The 23,584-nt window shown below is 30.1% G+C and overlaps 3 protein-coding genes and 1 long non-coding RNA gene across 11 annotated transcripts; 1 reads left to right on the top strand and 3 right to left on the bottom strand.

Moving 5' to 3' along the window:
* Positions 1-1,699: 1,699 nt before the first annotated feature.
* On the bottom strand, positions 1,700-5,268 carry LOC148238362 (uncharacterized). Of its 5 annotated transcripts, XM_088184475.1 has the most exons (6): positions 5,206-5,268; positions 4,350-4,414; positions 4,220-4,286; positions 4,076-4,158; positions 3,972-3,999; positions 1,700-3,889 (listed from the first exon to the last, which is right to left on the bottom strand). In XM_088184475.1, the coding sequence occupies exons 1-6, from the start codon at positions 5,222-5,224 to the stop codon at positions 3,816-3,818; spliced, it is 336 nt and encodes a 111-aa protein (XP_088040601.1). In that variant the 5' UTR covers positions 5,225-5,268; the 3' UTR covers positions 1,700-3,815. The 5 variants fall into 5 exon arrangements, with proteins under 5 accessions (XP_088040601.1, XP_088040590.1, XP_088040571.1 ...); XM_088184464.1 differs by having other exon boundaries at positions 4,220-4,414; XM_088184445.1 differs by having other exon boundaries at positions 1,700-3,999.
* Positions 5,269-7,436: 2,168 nt separating this feature from the next.
* Positions 7,437-13,313, bottom strand: Lac (septate junction protein lachesin). Of its 2 annotated transcripts, XM_088190330.1 has the most exons (10): positions 13,165-13,313; positions 10,677-10,795; positions 10,489-10,605; positions 10,268-10,424; positions 10,027-10,126; positions 9,798-9,954; positions 9,620-9,726; positions 9,404-9,543; positions 8,924-9,062; positions 7,437-7,605 (listed from the first exon to the last, which is right to left on the bottom strand). In XM_088190330.1, the coding sequence occupies exons 1-10, from the start codon at positions 13,214-13,216 to the stop codon at positions 7,584-7,586; spliced, it is 1,110 nt and encodes a 369-aa protein (XP_088046456.1). In that variant the 5' UTR covers positions 13,217-13,313; the 3' UTR covers positions 7,437-7,583. The 2 variants fall into 2 exon arrangements, with proteins under 2 accessions (XP_088046456.1, XP_088046447.1); XM_088190321.1 differs by lacking the exon at positions 13,165-13,313 and having other exon boundaries at positions 10,677-10,883.
* Positions 13,314-14,811: 1,498 nt separating this feature from the next.
* Positions 14,812-21,397, top strand: LOC148238360 (uncharacterized). Of its 3 annotated transcripts, none has more exons than XM_088198147.1 (5): positions 14,812-14,855; positions 15,084-15,148; positions 15,215-15,290; positions 15,360-15,442; positions 19,950-21,397. In XM_088198147.1, exons 1-5 carry the CDS (start codon positions 14,837-14,839, stop codon positions 20,850-20,852), a joined length of 1,146 nt encoding a protein of 381 aa, XP_088054273.1. In that variant the 5' UTR covers positions 14,812-14,836; the 3' UTR covers positions 20,853-21,397. The 3 variants fall into 3 exon arrangements, with proteins under 3 accessions (XP_088054273.1, XP_088054283.1, XP_088054291.1); XM_088198157.1 differs by lacking the exon at positions 19,950-21,397 and adding an exon at positions 18,626-19,348; XM_088198165.1 differs by lacking the exon at positions 19,950-21,397 and adding an exon at positions 17,044-17,370.
* On the bottom strand, positions 19,689-22,779 carry LOC148238359 (uncharacterized). Its single transcript, XR_015811463.1, has 2 exons — positions 21,561-22,779; positions 19,689-21,489 (listed from the first exon to the last, which is right to left on the bottom strand). It is a non-coding gene; the product is annotated as an uncharacterized LOC148238359 (long non-coding RNA).
* Between the last annotated feature and the right edge of the window lie 805 nt (positions 22,780-23,584).

The following is a 23,584-nucleotide window of genomic DNA, read 5'->3' as shown; positions in this document are numbered from 1 at the left end:
AAATTGCAACAATGATACTGCAATCATGGAAAAGCGTTTAAACCAGGGCTGTGGAGTCGGAGTCGGAGTCGGAGTTGGAGTCGTGGAGTCGTGGTGTTTTGGCCGGAGTTGGAGTCGGAGTCGGAGTCGTGAAAAATGAGCGACTCCGAGCATTTTTTAAATTATGAAATTTATGAATTTTTAATTGCGTAATAATGAATGTGTATAGCGTATGAATATTAAACGTGTAGAGAAACACCAAAAATACCTGATAAAATTAAACTTTTTTGAGTCGGAGTCGAAGTCGGAGTCGGAGTCGGAGTGGAGTCGTGTTGTTGGTAAATATCGGAATCGGAGTCGGAGTCGGAGTCGTGTTTTTTTTTAACGACTCCACAGCCCTGGTTTAAACTTCAAAGCGCATGTTTCTGTCATGCTCGAAAATTTGTCGTATTTGAACTGAGCGTTGTTTACAACGGTTTTGCAGTTTACTATCAACCCAGGGCCGGCCCGAGGGGCAGGCAGTACAGGCGATCGCCTGGGGCGCTAGATCGCCTGGGGCGCCGTGATACCAAATAAAGGCGCAATATTCACTTAAAATTATCAAACAATATTGTTAAAGAATATAATCTGATATTAGTTTTTTATACACTACTGTGTACTCTTTAAATTATTTCACACGTTAAAAATCACAACAAAAATAAATTATAAATTCTTAAATACCCACAATCGCAAAAAATAGCATGGTGTCAAATATAATATATTATTACTTTAATTTGAATTTTACTTTTGCGCTAATCAAGTACTAATAGGGGGGGGGGCGCAAATTTAGTTTTTGTCTGGGGCGGCAAATAATCTAGGGCCGGCCCTGTATCAACCTAACGTTTAATTACAATGGCGTCTGTCAAAACCGGTATAATTCTTTTTTTTTCCGATCGCAGTTTGTCACAGCAAAACTTATTTTGCTTCCGCAGCAACCTATTTTTTATTTTTAATGTCCTTTAATATTTTCAACTTTTTTTCATTCAAAATATCTAAAATGACCAAACGTCCTCCATTTAAGGATTGTTCTTCACAAAAATCGATGTTGGAAATTGGTCAGTCATAAAATAACTATATATCAAAAGCCAATAAACATATTTGGATAAAATAAAAAGCATTATAAATAAAGATGGTCCAAATTTATAACAAATACTTTTCTGCAAAAACACATTTTTTTTTTATATAAAAATTACAAAATTAAAACTAAAAATAAATATTATTTCGGGTGTGGCAATTTTGCTTTATCGACATTTCTCATATTCTTCGTATAATCTTGAATAATTTCTTGATGAATACCATTACTGTGTTCATCACAGAAATATCCTTCTGCTGGTGGAGGATGAATAATTGTATGTTAAATATGGTGTGAAAAAAAACTGATGTATTATGGTCTGACAATAAAGCACAACACCACCAAGTGAGAAGTCAACCTAGAAACACAACGTTAACATACTCATTTTAAATGAGTCATTAGACGTAAATATTTAGTGAAATCCAAAATAAAAAATAATGAATCATTATGTTGAAGTCATTACTAATATTATCTTATATCTATATTTTGTTTACTGTTATTGTAAATCAATGTAATCTGATCGATAAATTTACTTTACTCGCTGGTCCTTTAGGGAACCGTTTTGCAACTGGGCGTTTGTAGATTAAATGCTTAAATGAAATACAAAACTGTTTGATAATATTTTTTATTATATAACGAATCAACAAAACACAATATTGGAACATTTTAGTAATATAAAATGTACCACAAAAATAAATTTAAAACTTTAGTAAAGATAGCAAATATAAATATTTTTATCAGAATAAATTTTATCTATTATTGGTAAATAACTATGGAATGTCCCTAGCACATTTTTTTTAAATTATAATTAGTTTTAAAATTTTCATTAGGTTAGGTTTTGGTTTGAACAGCAAATGGACGTTTCGCAACTGTCAAATTGAGTTTCATAGACATTTTAGAGCCGCATATTATCAGTTAAATTGTATTTTCGCTAGTAAAAATATATATCTACTGGTAAAAATGTATTTGGACTTCATTAGTGAAAATATAACTTCACTGAAAAATACACATTTACTTTAACATTTACACATCGCATGTAAATATATCATGATGATTGAGGGGGCCAGATGAGGGCAACTTCCTTCCCCTGATTTTGTCATTTAATGAAATACTATGAATTTTTATGAAATCTAAATATTAAAAAACGACCACTGACTGGGCAACTTTTGCCCCCCTCCCTTCCATGCTGGATAAAGCTAAAATGACGTCACTGGTTCTTAAAATTCTCTGGTCATCCCTAAAAAAAGACGTGCATTTTTCTGGCATATATGTATTTCAATGCAAAATAAGAGGTCATTCCAAGAAACGAGTGTGATGAATTATTTGGATATTCAGCGACAATAAAGATAACAATTATACTGCTTCAATGTCAATTAATCCCATTTCTCCAACAAATACTAACAATCATCAAACTGGTACAAATTTTTCAACTGGCACAAATGGCGAAGGACTATTTTAAGCTTTTATAATTACACTTAAAACTGAAAGCCAACTTTCATATCATATGAAATCTCATAGTGCATTTAGATGTAATAAATGTGGGAAAAAAGTATTAAGGTATAATATTGAATGGAATTTAATTTGAATGCTTTTACATTTTCTCTTTAAAAGTCACTAATATTGCAATGAGTTTTCATATGTCTTGAAAGATACTGTTTAAGTTTAAATGTTTTTCCACACATTTCACATTCAAAGTCACAAACATCGCTATGAGTTTGCATATGTGCTGAAAGATTGTATTTATTTTTTAATGCTTTTCCACATTTTTCACATTCAAAGTCATAAACATCATTATGAGTTTGCTTATGTTTTGAAAGACAGGGTTGATCTATGAATGCTTTTCCACATTGCTCACATTCAAAGTCACGTACATCGCTATGAGTTTGCATATGTTGTGAAAGTGAGATTTTATATTTGAATGCTTTTCCACATGTTTCGCATCTAAAGCACCGAACATCACTATGAGTTCTCATATGTTGCGAAAGTAAAATTTTATATTTAAATGCTTTTCCACATTTTTCACATCCAAATTCACGAACATCACTATAACTTTGCATATGTCTTTGAAGTGAAATTTTATATTTGAATTCTTTTCCACATTTTTCACATTTAAACTCATGAGCGTCACTATGAGTTCTAAGATGCTCTGAAAGTCCTGATTTAATTTTAAATGCTTTTCCACATTTTTCACATTCAAAGTTACGAACATCACTATGTTTTAGAATATGAGTTAATAAATTGTTTTTATATTTGAATGCTTTTCCACAATTATCACATTTAAAGTCACGAGTATCACTATGAGTTTTTATGTGGACTAAAAGTCTTCTTTTAACTTTAAATGTTTTTGCACATGTTTCGCATTCAAAGGCACATAAATTGCTATGAGTTAGCATATGAATTGAAAGATTGTATTTATTAGTTAATGCTTTTCCACATTGTTCACATTCAAAGTCACGAACATTTCTATGAGTCTGAGTATGTCGTGAAAGAATAGTTCTAGTTAAAAACATTTTTCCACATAGTTCACATTCAAAGTTACGTACATCGCTATGACTTCGCATATGAATTGAAAGATTGTATTTATTTGTTAATGCTTTTCCACATTTTTTACATTCAAAGTTACGAACATCGCTGTGAGTTTGCATATGTCGATGAAGTGAGGTTTTATACTTGAATGCTTTTCCACATTTTTCACATTTAAAGACAATAACATCGCTATGAGTTTTCATATGCCTTGAAAGTAGGCTTTTATCTTTAAATGCTTTTCCACATTGTCCACATTCAAAGTCACGAAAGTTGCTATGAATTAGAATATGCTGTGACATGTTAGAATCTAATTGGCTACTCTCATTTTTATTAGAATCACAATACTTATGTTTACCTGCAGTACATTTTTCTCTTTCTGGTTTCTAAAATTTAAATTTATTTCATTAGACAAATGTAAATATTTGAATGCATAGAAATCAAAATCTATTCAATTATTACTTGGGCGGGGTCGTAAATATTGTGAGATAAATTGTCCACATCAATAGTATTCGCCTTAAGTATATCTTTAACATCATGCATTTCTAAAATCAAATTATAATTTAAATATATTGAAATGTAACATAATGCAGTATAAAATGTAACCTATTTCAAACATGTCATCTTTGTGTGTATCATTGCTGCTATCGTATTCGTGTTTTACATTTGAGAACTTGAAAAAAATACTGTGTGAGATTAAATTCGTTAACGAGTGTAGCATATTATATTTTGTTACCTCAACTTTACATTGAACTGTGTCAACGGAAACAAACGTTCCTTCGCTCATTTCTATATCAGCTTCTGTAAGCATGAAATTTATTATTTATTGACAGAGGCAACTACTTTTTATGGGAAGCCGAAAATAATAAAATTTAATATTTGGTCTTGAATAATTTTGACTAGTTCTAATATAAATTTGAATTTGATTAGTTTAAATAATATATAATAATGGTAATTTTAACTAATGTTTTAGCTATATTTAGGAATACTGCTTTTGTTGCTGTTTTTCTATTGAAGCCCATTTGGATAATTTCCTCAACTTGACATAGCCGAATGCGCTGTTCCAACTTCAAACTGCTCGTTAGATAAAGTATTATTATTTAATACATGTCTAAATAATTGGTAGAAATTTGAATGCTTTGTTAGGTATAAATTTTTTTGGAGTTAGGGAGTGTTTGAAGAATGCTTTCTAGAACGGAAAGAAGATCATGGAATGCTTTAAAATAATTAAAAGTGGGCACTAAAAATAATAAGTGCATCTCGGAAATTTTTGTTCGAGCAGGACAAAGAAAAACAAATTACTATGGGAGCTAAAAAATGTCATTTCGGAAACTTTTATTTAAATTTGATGAAGCTAAAAATGTCATTTCCGACATCTTTGTTCAAGAAAATCAACATTTTTGAGGAGGGCGTCTGATCACCTTAGTTTACCAAATGTCTAGAAGATGATTAGTTCAACTTTTTATCATTTTCTGTGGCTTTTAAACATTTCGATAGTATGTATGATATTCTGAGATCAATGAAGCAAGCATTTATAAATTTATATTGCTATTTGTGGTAAGAAAGAAGCAAAACATTTAAATGGATTATACCGGTTTTAATAAACGCCATTGTAATTAAACGTCAAGTTGACAGTAGGTGTTTGGTCTAAGTATAACGAATTATCGAGCATAAGAAACTTGGAAACGCTTCTGATTCCAATCGCGCATTTACGATGACTATTTTTAAGTCATTGAACCGTTATTTTTTCATAAAAATAAATATCGGTTCGGTTTCGATTTTCGTTCCGAAATAAAAAATCGGTTTTACGGTTTTCGGTTCAGATCCGAACGAATATTTCTAAAATGTTATAATTCGTATTAAAAATTAATTTTCTACTATATTTGAAAACATTTTATTTTTCATAAGCAACGATTTTTATTGAAACAATAATATAATATAAATAATAATAATTAATTTAAGGTATAATAATTAGAACTACATATAAGTATACAATATATAATATATGATATCATATGTAAACAAAGCAAATTCGTATATTCATGGTTGAAGTATAAAATTTTATAATCAAAAAAGACTAAATTTTTGTTTAATTATTAATACATCTTTTAATGTATTTTAATTTAAATTATTTCGATTGTCTCATAAAATCAGAAGATTGTGTCTTCAAATCACGTTGGATCACTGGTTTGGAGACAAGAGGTGATGGGTGGCAATTAGACACAAATTGAGTCGCTGCAGTAGTATTTTATTAAAGTTTTTAAGTTACATGCTATTTATATAAATGAGTTAGTGGATGGTGCGCGGAACCCGCACCGGCTATGCGAGCCCGCCGAGTCGCCAAGAGAAAGTGTATCCGTCATAAGTGTACCATAATAAAACCTAAATAAATATATATATAAATAGGCCCCTTACAAAATTTTAAAGAATAGGCCTATTGTGTTGTTGATAAGAAAAATAAGCTTTTTAAGATAATGCTAGGGCACTTCTGAAACCATCCACTATGTTTTTAAATTTATGACTAATACCCGTAAGACCTGGCTCGGAACTTCATATGAACCTTTTTATTTTGTATCGTGTCTGGGACATAGGAATTACTGATTATTATTAGATCGATATCAGATTTACAAAACCTCAGAGATGAATATCGTACTGATTAATTCAAATAGAGCTAGGTCGTGCATTCTAAGTACAATAATTCTTTAAAAAAATACGATAATCAGCCATCTCAATGTGAAGAATTGTATACGTTCTACTAATAAATCATTAATAAAGAAAATGGCGCTATTATTTTTTTGATTAATTTATAAATCAATAGTCGTTAAAACGCCAATAATGCCGATATATATTTTTTATGTGAAATTGAGAATTGTTTCCTTTAAAAAGTATACGGGAGCATTGAGGGATTATGAAATGAAAAGGATATTTAAGGCAGTTTTTTTTAATAATAACACACAAATTTGTTTTGTGAGAGGAATACAAATTAATAAACATGATTTTTTTGTACAGAGATTTATTTTATACAGCCCACAATATACATACAATAAGCCTGATTTGAACATTTCATATCACAATCGTTTTCAAAAAAAATGATTGAAATAATTTCTAAAATATTTGATATGAAAAGGTCAGTATGATAATATCAAAAGTACAAAAAATTTAATTATATCCTCACTTTCGTCAGTATAAATCCTAACACACGATATAAATCTATTTAAAAATGAAAGAATGTTTGGTGCCTTGCGTGTATGCGTTTCGTCAAATTGGTCACAGTGCGCTTTCAATTGTCAACTTATTAAAAAATAAATACATAAAAATGAATTTCATCGAGTGTATATTTTTGTATAAAATAAAAATTTCAGTCTAAAGCGACATCGAATGAGTATTAAAATTAAGGACGGAGAAATAAGTTTTCACTGGAAAAGTAAATATGGTCAGTCATCGTCGACATTAACAATGCCCGCATTATTATAAAGTTTTATGATATATCGTTATTATCATTCGATTATTAAAGAGATTATTGCTCAATAAAATCAAAAACTTAAGACTATTGCTACAAAAAAAATAAAACCCTAATACTATAAATACACATAACCTTTGTACTCTTCGCGGAAATACATAATATCATTTTATTCGATATAAATCAGATCAAAAAATATACATTCATAATAAATCATCATAAATAAACAATTATTCACATTTAAATAATTATTACAATAATAATAATAATAATATAAAAAAATGAGGCAATCCAAAACTTTGGAATGTAAATTATTGTACTCATCTGTGGAATAAAATCAAGCGATTGCCTATCTAAATGTTCTTTTCTTATATAAAAGGAAAGTTAAACGTTTATTCTCATACGAGTGCAGTGATTGTTTTTAAAGTAAAATAAAATAGTGAAGCTACCGATAGAAAACTGTTGCTGAAGATTGTGCTCGCTGCCTCGTTTTCCGCCAGTCCCGGAAAATTAATATCGGGCATGGACGTTTCTAAATAGAAAATCGCAAGTTAATTATTATGTTTATAGACAGTTATAATTTATTTTTATTAGATGTGTAATCTAAAAAAAAATACTACAACAAGACATTCTTGTCCTAAATTACACACTGAAGATTTCAAGTTCATTAGACAATTACACTTTATTAAAGCAAATGGCTTATCAAAGTAAAATTGATTATATTAGATAATACATGCTGAAGATTTTCTAGACAAATATGAATTGTTTGACTTCTTTCGATGAATCCAAAAAAGATATCACAATATAAATTGAATATATAGAACTGTTTTTGTTTATCACATCAGTGCAAATCTAATCAACTAACAATAAAACATTAATATAAAATAATATAACTTACTAGCTGACTAAATTTAAGTGTAGTTTTAATATTAAAATTAATATAATCTGGCAAAAAAGGCACGGAAGAGTGATTATTTAAATTGCCTCATAAAAATAGAAACTGTTTCAGTGTATGTCCGATGCATATACATCTAGGCGTTTATATATACAGTGAAATCTCTTTGTAACGAATACCGAAATAACGAAATTCCCAGTATAACGAATCTTCAATTTGTCCCTAAAAAACTTTCATACAAAATGTTTTCATTGTAACAAAGACTGATCTCAGTATAACGAAATATTTTGATCTGAATTTAAGAATGACGTTATAGCTTGACACAATATTTCTCCGAATTCAGTTCGTTCTTGTCTCGCTGTGTGCCAGGTGTGTTCACAAGCGACATTTAAGATGTTTCGCTGACTCTCAAACTTTTTTTATAAAACATTCATTACAATATCATTAAAAATGAACAAAAAATGATCTGTAAATCTTGTAAGAGGTTATTTTGATGCTGCAGTAATATGGTAATTAAAAATAAAATTAAAATATATCATCTTCCTTATATTCAATATAACGAATTTTCTTCGGTCCCGCGAGCTTCGTTATACTGAGATTTCACTGTATTATGTATCACAATAATAAATGTGTATCAAATCGCACATTTTACATGCATCGGATAATGAAGTCATATATTGAATTAACACATTACAAACTGCTGACTCATGCGTCACTTGTACTTCAAACATAAATGGTCGTTCAAGTTGATATCGCAATTAAATATAGTGAGCTTAGATTATTTAAAACATTTATAATTCTCATGTCAAAATAAATAAATACGATTTAATGAAAGGGAATTAAAAATAGTTTGACTTTAAAGCCATGCTTAATACATCTATATTATTTGACTAAACATATATTTTATGAAAATCAACGATTAATAAATCATATAAAAAATAAATAAATATAATACCTTTGGTTGTAACAACTCAGGCGATATAACAATATAGCTATAAAACCGAGTCCTACTGTCGTCGCGCTCGGAATTACTGAAGATGCTCCGCCGTAACGTGCTTGGCCGCAAGCGGGGGGACAAACTGGGATGATTGATTCTGCGATTCGGATGGGAATATCGATGACGGGACAATAAGAATAATATAATGGCAATGGAAAGATATGCAAAAAAAAAAAGAAAACATTACAAATCTCATGATACTTTCATATGCAAAGCAGTATACTTCAATTATATCAAATAAATAAATAAGAAACAATTAAGGTCATAAAGATAGTAAATTTATACATGCCACATGAGAGATACGATTGACATAATTTATTATGACTATATGATACGTACATGCTGTTTATACGACTTTTGTCTCATAACAAAAACTATTCGAGCAAATTATTTATTTATTTTTATAATATAATATTAAACTTATGATAAAAATCTTACCGAATAGTTCGACTTGAGCTTCGCTCTCACCTAACTTGTTGCGAGCTTTGCAAGTGTACATACCGTATTGCTTCTTCTCAATGGTAATTACGCGAATTGTACTGTCGGTAAACTCATCGGCAGTTGCAAAGTGGGATATACTGAAATTAGATTGATCATTAACCAGTGTATCAGATGCTTTTTTATATTTTATTTTTTAAACTCTTAAAAACCTACCCAAAATGCTGATTGTTAGATAATTGAACTTCGTCCTTCAACCATTTGATACCTGGCGGTGGATAAGCTTCAACATGGCATTCCAAATCCATATCATATTGCAAAGCCTAGAAAAGTAGTATCCATAAAATTCTGCATTCAATAAAAAATATATTGAAATAATTCAAAGCAATTCTACCTGACCGAGACGAGGTCTTGGAACGGTAACGACCGGCGCGAATTCAACCTCAAGAGCCACGTTTCTTCGAACACCTTTACCGACACTGTTTTCGGCTACACAATAATAAGTACCCCTGTCCTCCTTGCGAACTTTATCAATCTTCAATACGTGTCCTCTATAAAATACAAATTATATCGCAAATTACATTTTTCTATCAGTAAACATTCAAAGATATAAAAAAATTTACCTGTGAATTGATCCACCGGTCGGCAATACGGCGCTGTTTTCCCTGCGCCATGAAATCCTCGGACTCGGATATCCGTTGGCGTAACATTCCATGCTGACAGCTATCGAAAAATAAATTATAAATAGTAAACGTTACTATAATACAAATTGTTAAATCAGAGTATATTATTTTTAAATATATTAATTAAAAGGCCAACATTAGATCTTCATAAAATACAATTAAATTCAATGGTATTTTTTACATTGTCCTTCGCTAACAACGAGCGATCTCGTCGAGTTGTCGGATATGACGGGAGGTCGTCTCACTTGAAGTTCTACTTCAGCGTCTATCTTATTATTCAACGATATGAGAACTTGGCACAAATACCAGCCGGCGTCGGTTTCTTGTATGTCTTTGATCTAAAACGCATGTTTGTGATAAATTATAATGGTTTATAATTTATATTGTGAATATTTATAATACCTGAAGAGTGTACTTTGACGCCGCAGTGTCGTAACGGAGAGCGAATCGAGAATCTTTAACAATAAGCGCCGATCCGTAAGAAATGGGCACATACGCAGACGACGAAGATTTTTTCACCTAAAAATAAAACAAAAATTAACTATCTGAAGTAGAAATGACGAGATTCGAGCGAAGAAAATTATTCTTACCCAAAGAATGGGATAATCAGCTGCGTATTGTACTGAACATTCCAATTCTACGGATCCGCCAATGTCTTTAATTTGTTCTTGCGTTATATGTGAGATAGTTGGTGTTCGCTGACATAAACCTATGAATAAGAAAGTGATCATAAAAATAAACATATAGCAAATTAATATAATTTTAAAGCTGTACGAAGTCATATATGAATCATAAATTTATGACGCATCATCTTATGATACATGTTTGATTGCAATGTTAGTTTGTCAACAAATTGTTTACATAGTGGTAAATTAATCATACATAATTTTAACTGTAATACATAACTTGTGGTTTGAATAATTGGTCATTTCAGGACAGCTCAGATAATCGTGGGCTCTTTTGTAAAGATTAGGCAGAACTTTTCATTAGATTGTTTCCATATATAATATTGTTAATGTGTATATTAGCAATTAATTTTAATATGAAAATCATTAAATACACTTTCCAGACTAAATCCTATATGTACGTATATTATATTTAATTCAAATATTTGAAAAAAGTTAATATTTTATAAAAAAAAAAACTATAATGTCAACCAAAATAGAAAAATAAGGTACAGTCTTGCTTTTAAAAAAAATAAATAAAAAAACACATTTTAACTATTAGCAAGAATAGAAATACACAAGTTATTTTTTAATTTAAGAACGTCAATCAAATTTTGTATTCTGTACTCGAATATAAATTCCTGTACCATCTGTAGCATAGGGGTTTACTAACGATTACAATAGGTTGCTGCATTAGAATTGATATGATGGACAATGAATTTTTATTATCTTTTGTGCACCAATTGATATAAATAAATGTGATATAATTTTGCAGTTAAATCATTTCAGAGAAGCAGTATATCATTCATAAACATTCTGATATTGAAGCAATAACTAAACAAACTTGTTTTCTGAACAACAAGTCGATTAATAAAACAAACATACATTTTTATTTTATATTTAATATATTCAAGTATTATAAAAATTACATTAATTAATTTTTATATTGAAATACATATATGAAAGCTTTCAATATTTGTCATTATTAAACGTAGACTTAATTGCATTCCACAATAAATTTCATAATTTGGCACAGTGAAGAAATGCGAAAAGTCAGCATTCCTCTACAAATCTTTCGGAGTGTTCAGAATATGACCAAAATTATCCCTTTCACTGCAGATGGCTTCTATAAATCGCCAGTACTCATTGGGCAGATAAAAGTGCCATAAACATTTGAGTCTAATAATATGGTTATTTAGTATAATTTAAGGCTGTAAATCACTTACGTTTATTGAACGATAATATTTCAAAAAATATGACATAAGAGGTGCCTCCTACATATTAACAAATTTCGAAATGGCGCCCAAAAATATCAGCCGCGGTGAAAGAATTAATAATGGAGCAATTGCGTGTATTAATAAAATTGTAAATATATCCCTCAAAAGCAATCAAAAGGAAATTATTCCAACATATGTGCATTTAAATATATACTTTGTTCTGTAAGACGAATTCTTTGTGCAAAAAAGGATTCGTTATTCATGAGGTGTTCATTGTTCTGACCAATGATAAATAACGATAAGGGTAATATTCCTATTGTATTACAATCAGTTGCCGCAGGTTAGAAACTGTCCACAGTCAACAATAACCAATGACAAAATGAATACGGGGGATAAATTATTTTTTTATTTATACATAAAAATAGTTATATAAGTTATGTACATAATAAGTAGTAAATCTATATAGTTTTCGATTTAAATTGAATTTAAAATTCGTCAAAAAACAAAAATTAGTACTCAAATATTCACAAAAGGCCATAGTTTGTAAATAAATAAATGTAAATATTTAATAATAATTATTATTTTTTCTAACCGTGTTAATGGAAAAAATAATTGAATAAGAGAATCAAGTGTATATACTTTAGCGAATAATAAGTTAGCGAGTGGAACAAAACTTGCCGAAAGTTATCAGTCTTTAGTGCATTTCCAAGGACATTCAACGTACTATATGATCTTTGTTTCCTCAAACTGTTGCGGTAAAATTGAAGACGAAAAATTGCGCGAAATTCTAAGTATGTTTTACTACAAAATCTTTCCAAAGTGCAAGGGGTTAAAATGAAATAAAAATCGGTTATGGCCCAATTTAATTTACTTAATCGTACATTATTTAAATTTAAAGCGCACTCTTTTCAAAACTTGATTGGATTTATGGTCAAAAAAATATTTTAGACAAAAAACGGTCGTTTAATTTAAAAAAAAACAAAGCGTCATTTGGCCGTGACGAAACTGTTATGTATTGAAATTAAGAAGAATCTAAACACACTAGTAATCGTTCGAGTCGTTATAATCGATGGAAAATGATAAATATATGAGTCAACAAGAGGCGTGGTTCTCGCGCTCGATGGGCGTGTGAGCCGGCGCGCAATTTTTCTTTGGGACGCTATATTTACGCAAATATACATGTCGAAAAAACTCACCCAACGGCAGCAGCATCAGCAAAACGGATAAATACTTCATGGTGACCCCCATCAAAACGCTAACTGAACACAACACTGACCAGACGCACAGTGAGCGGAAGAATTCTCGGTTTCCACTAACGAATGTAAATGCTCGTTACATCGAGTACGCGTCCGTTTAATTCGCACGAACTGTAATGTTATTTTGATTCAAATACTATTTAATAGTTACAAAATTGACTCGCTATAGGGAAGCGTTGTGTAGATTCGTAAACGCACAAGCAATGCGTGTAATGATTTTTGTAAATAACTGTTTATTTAATCTTTAATGTTGATATTGCTATAAACTCAATTACAGGTCTTCAGCCACACTTTTACTTACATCATCATGATCATGTACAGACCTTACTCTGTCTCTTAATTTTTTTTCACTACATTGCGAATCGTTTGCTCAGTAGGACGATGAATTGGCCATATTCTTCCTGTAAATTTCAATACACAGTTAGTACAGCATTGTTATTTCTATACAACAATTGAACAATTTAACGCGTTGGGCAATCTACACACTGTACAAAATTCCTACACCGTGTTAAATAGGATCAAATGGCACCCCTCTTTGGAAAACTTGCCGCCCCGTTTGGGGCTAGTGTCCTAGGTGACGACCTATACTACCCGTTCTTGGGCTGACCCTAATTCAGACTTAAAGGAGTTTTTATTATACAGTGGTGCCTTAACTTACGAGTTTAATTTGCTTCGTAACGGAGCTCGTAAACAAAATCAAATCAATTTTTCCTATTGAAATAATTTGGAATTTCATTAATCCATTTGTATAGGAAAAACTGAAATGGATTAATATCAGTTAAACTGGTAAATACATACATTTTTAAGTTTTTTTAAGCTACGCAATATTAATCATTTTTTAGGAAAATTAGTTTGTATTTTATAATATAAGTAAGCCAAGTTATTCGTAAGTCGATGCTTAAATGTATTTAATTATATAACTGATTAATATGTGAGAAAGTAAAATTTATAAAAGACTCGCAACGGCCGGAACTGCTTCATGCAACGTTCACTTATTTTTAAATTCCAAACATGTAACTATATTTCAATAAAACACTACTGCAGCGGCTCAATCTGTTTCTTATTACCACCCGTCAAATATAATAATAATAAAATATCCGGATTACTAGACATGTAGAATTTTTTTAAATAATTATTTTTGTATGTTACATATTGCATTTTAAGTAACTCAGATTTATTATTTTTAAATATGTTTTTTATCATTTATTTTTCAATATTATTATTGGTAAAGAAAAAATGTAAAAAAATATATTGTGTTTTATTGTAAACGTTTGAGAAGCTGTGCGTGCTTGACGTCATCGTATCTTAATAGAATATGCGTTTATGTGCGTGCATAAACAATGACAAAAAGGCATAACATGGTCTCGTTCTGCGCTCGATTAAAAATATTTCAGTCTCTTGACAATTAAATAAATCAGAAAATTATTGAAAAAATATTGTGCATAAGAAAACCTAAGTTTAATGGTGAAGCAAATTTTATTTAAGCAATATTTATTATTAAATGCTTATTCCAAACGCACGATTAAAATCTCGAGCGTTTCTAAATCTCTTATGCTCGATAATTAATCGTATTTGAGCCAAACGTTTACTGTCAACTTGGCGTTGAGATACAATGGCGTTTATCAAAACAGGTATAAAATATTTTAATGTTTTTATTTTCTTCTGACCACTATAAAAATATTTTTTTTACTTGACGACTAATATAACTTTTCTGCGAACTTAATTTATGTTAAAAGTATCATCAGTGGAACGTAAACTATTGCGTTTTTATCAATGACATAATATATTGTTCACATTGAGTATTGTTTACTAGTTAATAAAATATTATTTCCTGAAAGTAATAAACTTAATCTTTGCAGAAGATGATATGGAAATGGGTGAAGAGACATTTGCTTCCGTTGGCAGTATTCAATGTAAAGTCGAGGTAACGAAATCTTAAATATTGCACTTGTTAACGAATTTAATCTTTAATAGAGTATTTTATTTCAAGTTCTTAAATGTAAAACTCGAATACGATAGCAGCGAAGATAAACAGATAGACGATGTGGACGACAAAATCGATATAGGTTAGATTTTACACATTTACACATCATTCTTTTACATTTCAATATATTTAAATTATTTTTTAATTTCAGAATTGCACGATGTTAAAGATATACTTAAGGTGAATACTATCGGTGTAGACGCTTCATCTCACCAAATTAACAATGCCGCCAAAGTAATAGTCAAATATAATATGTTATTTTTAGTATAGTCAATTTGCGTTAACACAGTCAGTTCGAGACTCATCTCGTATTTCATGACGTTATTTCATTGGTCCCCTTTTGCCAAGTAGAGTTGTTGCTTATTTTTATTTATTTATTAAAATTAAGACCATTGCGACCTGACCGATTAACCTAGTGTGTCACGTTGACCAAAAGTATAAACTATATTAAAATTTAAAGATACATACAAATATATACATATGTATACATATACACATACAAGTTAAAACGCGAAAACAAGATAAAAAGACACAAATCACCTCAACAGGTGTTTATTGCCTCCTACGTATTGAACCAGAACCCCATATGTGTACAAGAAAATGTCAATATCTCGATGCACAGTATTGAGCAGACGGATGCCCTTTGCCAGAAAAGATTTGGCAAGTGACCAGTCCTAGACTTCACAGGCAAAAACAGTGGATGTGGCCGAGAACTATAACCACCTTCCGGAGCTCACATTTGGAGCTGCTCGAGCGCCGAAGGGTTGTCTATGATGCCTTTGAGCAATTTCCAAAAGTGTTTAATTATATAAACACTTCTGCGAGTTGACAACGAAACGTATCCTAGCGCTCCCAAAATGAAAATACTGGGAAACGGTAATGGATAATACCCGTGTTCCTACAAGTATAAATATCAAAGGAACTTACGCTGTACTTTTTCTAGCCTCAATTTATTACATTGACTCATTACGCCTAGAATCCATATAATATAGCTAGTTTCTAGTATGCTGCAGACTAGAGCATCATAAAGAGTACACAATACTAAAGTATTCCTGAAATAGCGTGCATTTCTTAAGATAAAACTGAGCATTTTTAACGATCTGCTGTGAGTCTCTGCAATGTGCAGGCTGATTTTTCAGTGTTTTTTCGAAAGTAACACTTAAAGTAAAGGAAGACCTGTCTAAAATATATATCCGCCGAGATGGTAGGAATATTCCACATGTATCAACGACCTTGAAAATGAAATCATGTGACATTTCTTCAATCAATTATAGCAAGCTCACTTCCATAAACAATTGAGAACCTCCTGCAGGTCGAGAGAATCCGAAATCAACTGCGTTCTCTTGAAAATTTTCAAGTCATTCGCATATAATAAAAAATATGAACGATTTATTGTTGCTGCTGAGAAGCATACACATGCAATGATTAAAAATGTATTTATGTAATATAATTTCAAATAATGCCTGTTATTATCAATATGAGACTTGTCACCCTTTTTATATATCGGAATGACCTTAGAGCATTTCCACAAATCTGGTAAACAGGAGGATCTCAACATTAAATTAAATATTAACCGAAGAGGGTTCAAAATACCAGACTTGCATCCTTTCAGAATATTGTCTGGGATAAAATCTGGTCCTGAAAAAAATATGCACTTCAGCTTGCTAAATCCATATTCCATATCAACCAAACTAAAGGTTTTGATTGATAACAAAGATGACCATTAACGCTGTGTGCAAATTTGCGGAGTGCCATTGTGACACGTCCAAATGCACTTAATTGCAATAATAGTTATATATGTTCCAACTATTTCATTGTTATTCTGACACTCGCAGCGAATGGACGTCATAATGGAAAGCGCCAGTTCTTCTTCGACGACCAAAAGACTTCGTCGTCATTTTTCGTCGACAGAGAAAACAACCATTGTAAATTTATTCAAAAATTTAACGGAAGCTTCGCCCGAAACACCAATTAAACAAGTTACAACAAGTATTGCTGACATCGTCGGAGTTTCTCAAAGGTTAGTGTTTTATCACAATTATTTGTAAATACTTATGATTAATTTTAATTATTGTATTTTAGATCAGTTTATAGAATTATTTCGGAAATAAAAAAAAACGGACAAGTAATGTCTCCAAAAAAAAACAAGAAAAAAAATAGATTAGATGAATTTGATAAACTTGATTCTTTTAATAAATCTGCTATTAGAAATAAAATCCATGAATTTTTTTTGAGAAATGAAATACCGACTTTAGATAAAATAATGCAAGTAGTTAATAGTGATGAAATGCTTCCTAACTTTAAGAGATCATCGTTATATAAAATAATAAAAAAACTCGGCTTTAGATATAATAAATGTGGTAGAAATTCAATGTTAATAGAAAATCCAGAAATAATAAAATACGAATAGAATTGAAAAAAATACCATCAACAAGTTATACGAAAGCCAATGTTACAGAATGACTAAAAAAATATTTATTTTAGCGAATATGTGATAAAAATAGAATTACTCGGAATTGTAAAAAAATATAAATCTACATATGAAAGATATGCAATTAATGAAATCGCAAAATCAAAAACTATCAAATACTAAGGTTGCCGCCATATCATTGCAATTTAAATCCAATCGAAATGATACAGCCACATGTAAATAGACTAATATCTTATAATAATAGTACGTTTAAGATTCATAATATAAAAGTACTTTTATTAGATAGTATTGAGAATATAACTCCTTGCCTTTGGTCGAATTGCATAAAAAATGTAATAAAAGACAGAAAAAGATGTGTTATATAGATTATAATATTGATCAAATGTCAGACACATTAGTATTTGATGTTTCAGAAAATTCAGATAGCAGTTCTTTAGAAGATAGTTCTTAATTTTGTTTTATATATGTATAATATTTATTATTTACATGTAATGTATTTAATGTTTGTGTGATAGTATTATATATTAATAAATAATTTTGTATTATTATTATATCACTATGTATAACTACGATAATAAACTATTTTACTTATCAGTAAACTTTTACTTCCTTTACACTCTTACATTTTCTAACCTTATCACCCCTTATCAATTTCACAAGTGATAAGAGGAAATAAGAGTAAAAGGTTTTCTAAAAATTGTTTTCACTACTGAAAGATAAAAGCATTTAAATACGTGAATGATAACGATTGAAATTTTCAAAAATATACTAATGATTTTAACTCCTATAAATTTGTTCAAAATATAAACAAGAAAAATGATAGGTATATCCGTATTGTGTGCTTTAGAGTTAATAGTAGGGGTGTAAACCACAAACTTGCCATCTCTTTCTCAATTATGAATAATGATGAAATGGATAGCTTCCGAACTGACTGTGTTAACGCAAATAGAGTGTAGCTTATTTAACAAATATAATTTTAATTTTAGAAACCAGAAAAGAAAAATAAACGTGGCTTCAAATGTGAAAAATGCGAAAAAGTATTTAAATATAAAGATACTCTTTTAAGGCATATGGAAACTCATAGTGACAATAGTTTAATCGAATGTAAACAATCTGGAAAAGCATTCATAGGTAAAAGCGATCTTTCAAGTAAAATGCGAACTTATAATGATGTTCGTGGATTTAAATGTGAATCATGTGGAGTAGAATTTAAATGGAAACGGCAACTTACAACAAATGAAAACTCATACTGATGTTCGTGACTAATGTAAACATCATGCAAAATAAAATCTCATCTAACACCACCCATGTAAACTCGTAACATTAAAATATAATATTACTTACAATTACATCATAAAAAGTTACCGAATATCAGAGGGAATGCCAGTCATACATTTTCACAAAACACTATTGTCATCAAACTTAAAACTGACATAATAAATAGAAAGAAAAAGAAAACATTTTCTTTTAAAGTTACGTGCCACATAATAGCTGGGCTATCCAACAGATCTGCCCGTCGCAGGTGCCTGGCAAACAAATACATTTGACATGTTGACTTTTGCTTTTGTGTATTATTATCATTATTTGTAAACACCGACTGCAACTACTATTCAAAATCTTACAATATCTCACATTTTGATTAAGCTTTAATAATTTTTCTTGTTCTGTATGTTTCTAATTTTTTAATAATAAAAATAATGTGATCTTTATTTGGAGTTATATTAATAAAATTATCCCATATTTTCAAGTCCTATATCCTACACAAGTCTTCAGAAATTTACCCTTTGCAGTGGTATTAGTTTTAGGTTGAGGTAGTGCCAGCTCGTATTTATTTTTACGTTTTTATTAAAGATTAATTTTAATGAAAAGAAATTAGAACACATTTTGATTAATTTTTTATAAAATAAAACTATAACTACTATATAAACTATTTTACTTCCTTTACACTGCATTTTCTACCCTTATCTCTCACAAGTGATAAGAGGAAATAAGATTAAAAGGTCTTCTAACAAATTGTTATCACTACTGAAAGATAGAAGCTTTTAAATAGGTGAATGATAGCGATTGAAATTATCAAAAATATACTAATGATTTTAATTTATATAAATTTGTTCAAAATATAAACAAGAAAAATGATGGGTATATCGAATATATATCCGTGTTGCGTGCTAGAGTTAATAGTAGGGGTGTAAACTCAAACTTGCCATCTCTTTCTTAAGTATGAATAATGATGAAATGGATAGCTCCTGAACTGACTGTGTTAACGCAAATAGAGTGTAGCTTATCTAACAAATATAATTTTAATTTTAGAAACCAAAAAAGAAAAAACGAATTCATGACGATTCTTACAAAAATAAGTGTGACTTCAAATGTGAAAAATGCGAAAAAGTATTTAAATATAAAGATACTCTTTTAAGGCATATGCAAACTCATAGTGACAATCGTTTCTTCAAATGTAAACAATGTGGAAAAGCATTCATAGTTAAAGGCGATCTATCAAGTCATATGCGAACTCATAGCGATGTTCGTGGATTTAAATGTGAATCATGTGGAAAAGCATTTAAACGAAAACACTATCTTTCAATACATATGCGAATACATAATGACGTTTGTGACTTTGGATGCGTAATATGTGGAAAAGCATTTAAACTTAAAGGAAGACTTGACAAGCATATGAAAACTCATAGCGATATTCGTAACTTTGAATGTGAAAAATGTGGAAAAGCATTTCAGAATAAAGATACGCTTTTAAGACATATGCGAACTCATAGCGATGTTCGTTGCTTTGATTGTGAGCAATGTGGAAAATCATTCGTAGATAAATGCAATCTTTCAAGTCATATGCGAACTCATAGCGATGTTCGTGATTTTAAATGTGAAATATGTGAAAAAACATTCAAATGGAAACACTATCTTTCAACACATATGCGAACTCATAATGATGTTCGTGACTTTGAATGTGCAACTTGTGGAAAAACATTTAAATTTAAATCGTATCTTGTATCACATATAAAAACTCATAGCAATCGTGACTTTGATTGTGAACAATGTGGAAAATTATTAAAAAATAAACTCGTATTTTTAAAACATATGCGTACTCATAGATATATTCGTGACTTTAGATGTGAACAATGTGGAAAAGAATGTAAAAGTAAACACAACTTTTCAGTGCATATGCAAACTCATAGCGACGTTCGTGAATTTAAATGTTAATCATGTGAAAAAGCATTTAAACGAAATCTTATCTTTCAATACATATGCGAATTCATAATAACGTTTGTGACTTTGGATGTGTAATATGTTGAACATCATTTAAATTTAAAGGAAGACTTTACAAGCATATGAAAACTCATAGCGATATTCGTAACTTTGAATGAGAAAAATGTGGAAAAGCATTTCAGAATAAATATACACTTTTAAGACATATGCGAACTCATAGCGATGTTCGTTGCTTTGATTGTGAACAATGTGGAAAATCATTCTTATATAAATGCAATCTTTCAAATCATATGCGAACTCATAGCGATGTTCGTGACTTTAAATGTGAAATATAGGAAAAAACATTCAAATGGAAACAATATCTTCCAACACATATGCGAACTCATAATGGTGTTTGTGACTTTGAATGTGCAACTTGTGGAAAAACATTTAAATTTAAACCGTGTCTTATATCACATATACAATCTCATAGCAATGTTTGTGACTGATTGTGAATAATGTAGAAAATTATTAAAAAATAAACTCATACTTTTAAAACATATGCGTATTCATATATATATTTGTGACTTTAGATGTGAACAATGTGGAAAATAATGTAAAAGTAAACTCAACTTTTTAGTGCATATGCAAACTCATAGCAAAGTTCGTGACTTAAAATGTGTTACATTTAAATAGAAACGGCAACTTACAACAAATGAAAACTCATACTGATGTTTGTGACTAATGTAAACATCATACAAAATATATATCTAACACCACCCATGTAAACTCGTAACATTAAAATATAATATCACTTACAAATATATCATAAAAAGTTACCGAATATCAGAGGGAATGCCAGTTATAAATTTTCACAAAACACTATTGTCATCAAACTTAAAACTGACATAATAAATAGAGAGAAAAAGAAAAGATTTTCTTCCAAAGTTACGTGCCACATAATAGCTGGGTCATCCGACAGATTTGCCCGTCGCGGGTGCCTGGCAGACAAATCCAATCATGTGTGGTGTGAAAAGACACAGATTAGTCTGTTCGTTGACTGTCCGCTGTCTGTGCTCAAAACGAACGGATCGTTAACAGTATTTTTTTGTTAAAATTTGCCCCTTAAGTGATTTTATGACCTGGGCCATTTCCGCTCGCCTTTGTTAAATTACGCCAAAGTTGCTGCCATCGGTAAACGTCTAAAATAAGATTTTGGTGATAAGGTTTTATTACTTTATCACCCATCGGTCACTTAATATTATATTATAACCGTTGAAAATGTATTTTTTGATTTGTTTTTTATTAAAGACAGTGAGACATCATATATTGTAAACTAAATTCGTGTGTTAAAAATAATTGTAAACTGTGTAATTGATTATTGTTTTGACGCCAATAGCCATTAGTTATTTTTCTAGTACTGTAGGGATAGGGCTTTATAATCTACTTGTTTAGTTGAAATGCAGAATCACCTAAGTCACGTAAAGCTGATGTCCGAGTCCAGACAGATTGCGTGTCTGGCAAAGCTCAAATCTGTCTTGGTGTCCATCAGATTAATCTGTGAATGTGTGCTTAGGTATTGTCTCTTCATCTTTTACTGAAAAGGAAAGATATTCACAACTATTTAAAAAAGTCACGAATTAAACGTAATACACTTTTAAATAAATTCAGGCTTAAAGCAAAAAAATTGGCTTCTCGATTGCATTAGTATTATTTAGCATACATTAGGTTACGCTAAATTCAATAAATAATTAAAGATTAAATTAAACTTACATTTTCAAATGTTGACCTTTGCTTTTGTGTATTATTATCATTATTGTTAAGCACCGACGGCAACTACTATTCAAAATTTTACAATATTTCACATTTTGATTAAGCTTTAATAATTTTTCTTTTTCTATATGTTTCTAATTTTTTAATAATAAAAATAATGTGATCTTTATTTGGAGTTATATTTATAAAATTATCCCATATTTTCAAGTCCTATATCCTACACTAGTCTTCTGAAATTTACCCTTTGCACTGGTATTAGTCTTAGGTTGAGGTAGTGCCAACTCGTATTTATTTTTACGTTTTTATTAAAGATTAATTTCTATGAATAGAAATTAGAACATGTTTCGATTAATTTCTTACAAAAAAAATTATAACTTAAATATAATAGGTTGTCAATATTTTAGTTAAAACACATACAATCAAATATGCAAAAATAGTAGTTTTTTAAATATTTTAATCGGACAGTAACTTTTATATATATATATATATACTTTTTAAAATCATTTTAAAAATGATAACGATAAAACTTAAATAAGATTTGTTTGTTGAATTATTTCAGAAAGTATCATATTTACTATTCGCATTGAAATAAATGACGTATAATAAGGTACGTATACATAGAATAGGAAGGTGAATATAATTTCTACTAACGAAAATATAATTTAATTGATAACTAAAGCTAGTAAAATGATATGCTGCTCTTAAATATCTGTGATACTTAATTTGATATTTGCCGTTCAATCTAAACCTAACCTACACGAATTTATCAAACCCAATTTGACCTACTGAAAGTGCTAAAACTAATTATAGTTTTGGAACATTTATGAAGTTTTGGCGACGGGAAGTGACGGGGGCAATTAGACACAGATTGAGCCGTTGCAGTAGTATTTTATTGAATTATTAGTACAGTTTACGTGTTATTTAGTGGACGGTGCGCGAGACATGCATCGGCATGCGAGCCCACCAGAGTCGCT

Source organism: Plectrocnemia conspersa, unplaced genomic scaffold, assembly GCF_051122295.1.
Source record: "Plectrocnemia conspersa isolate PC_06_02 unplaced genomic scaffold, ASM5112229v1 ptg000001l, whole genome shotgun sequence".
In the NCBI taxonomy this organism is placed as follows: Eukaryota; Metazoa; Arthropoda; class Insecta; order Trichoptera; family Polycentropodidae; genus Plectrocnemia; species Plectrocnemia conspersa.
This window is presented reverse-complemented; position numbering and strand designations above follow the sequence as displayed.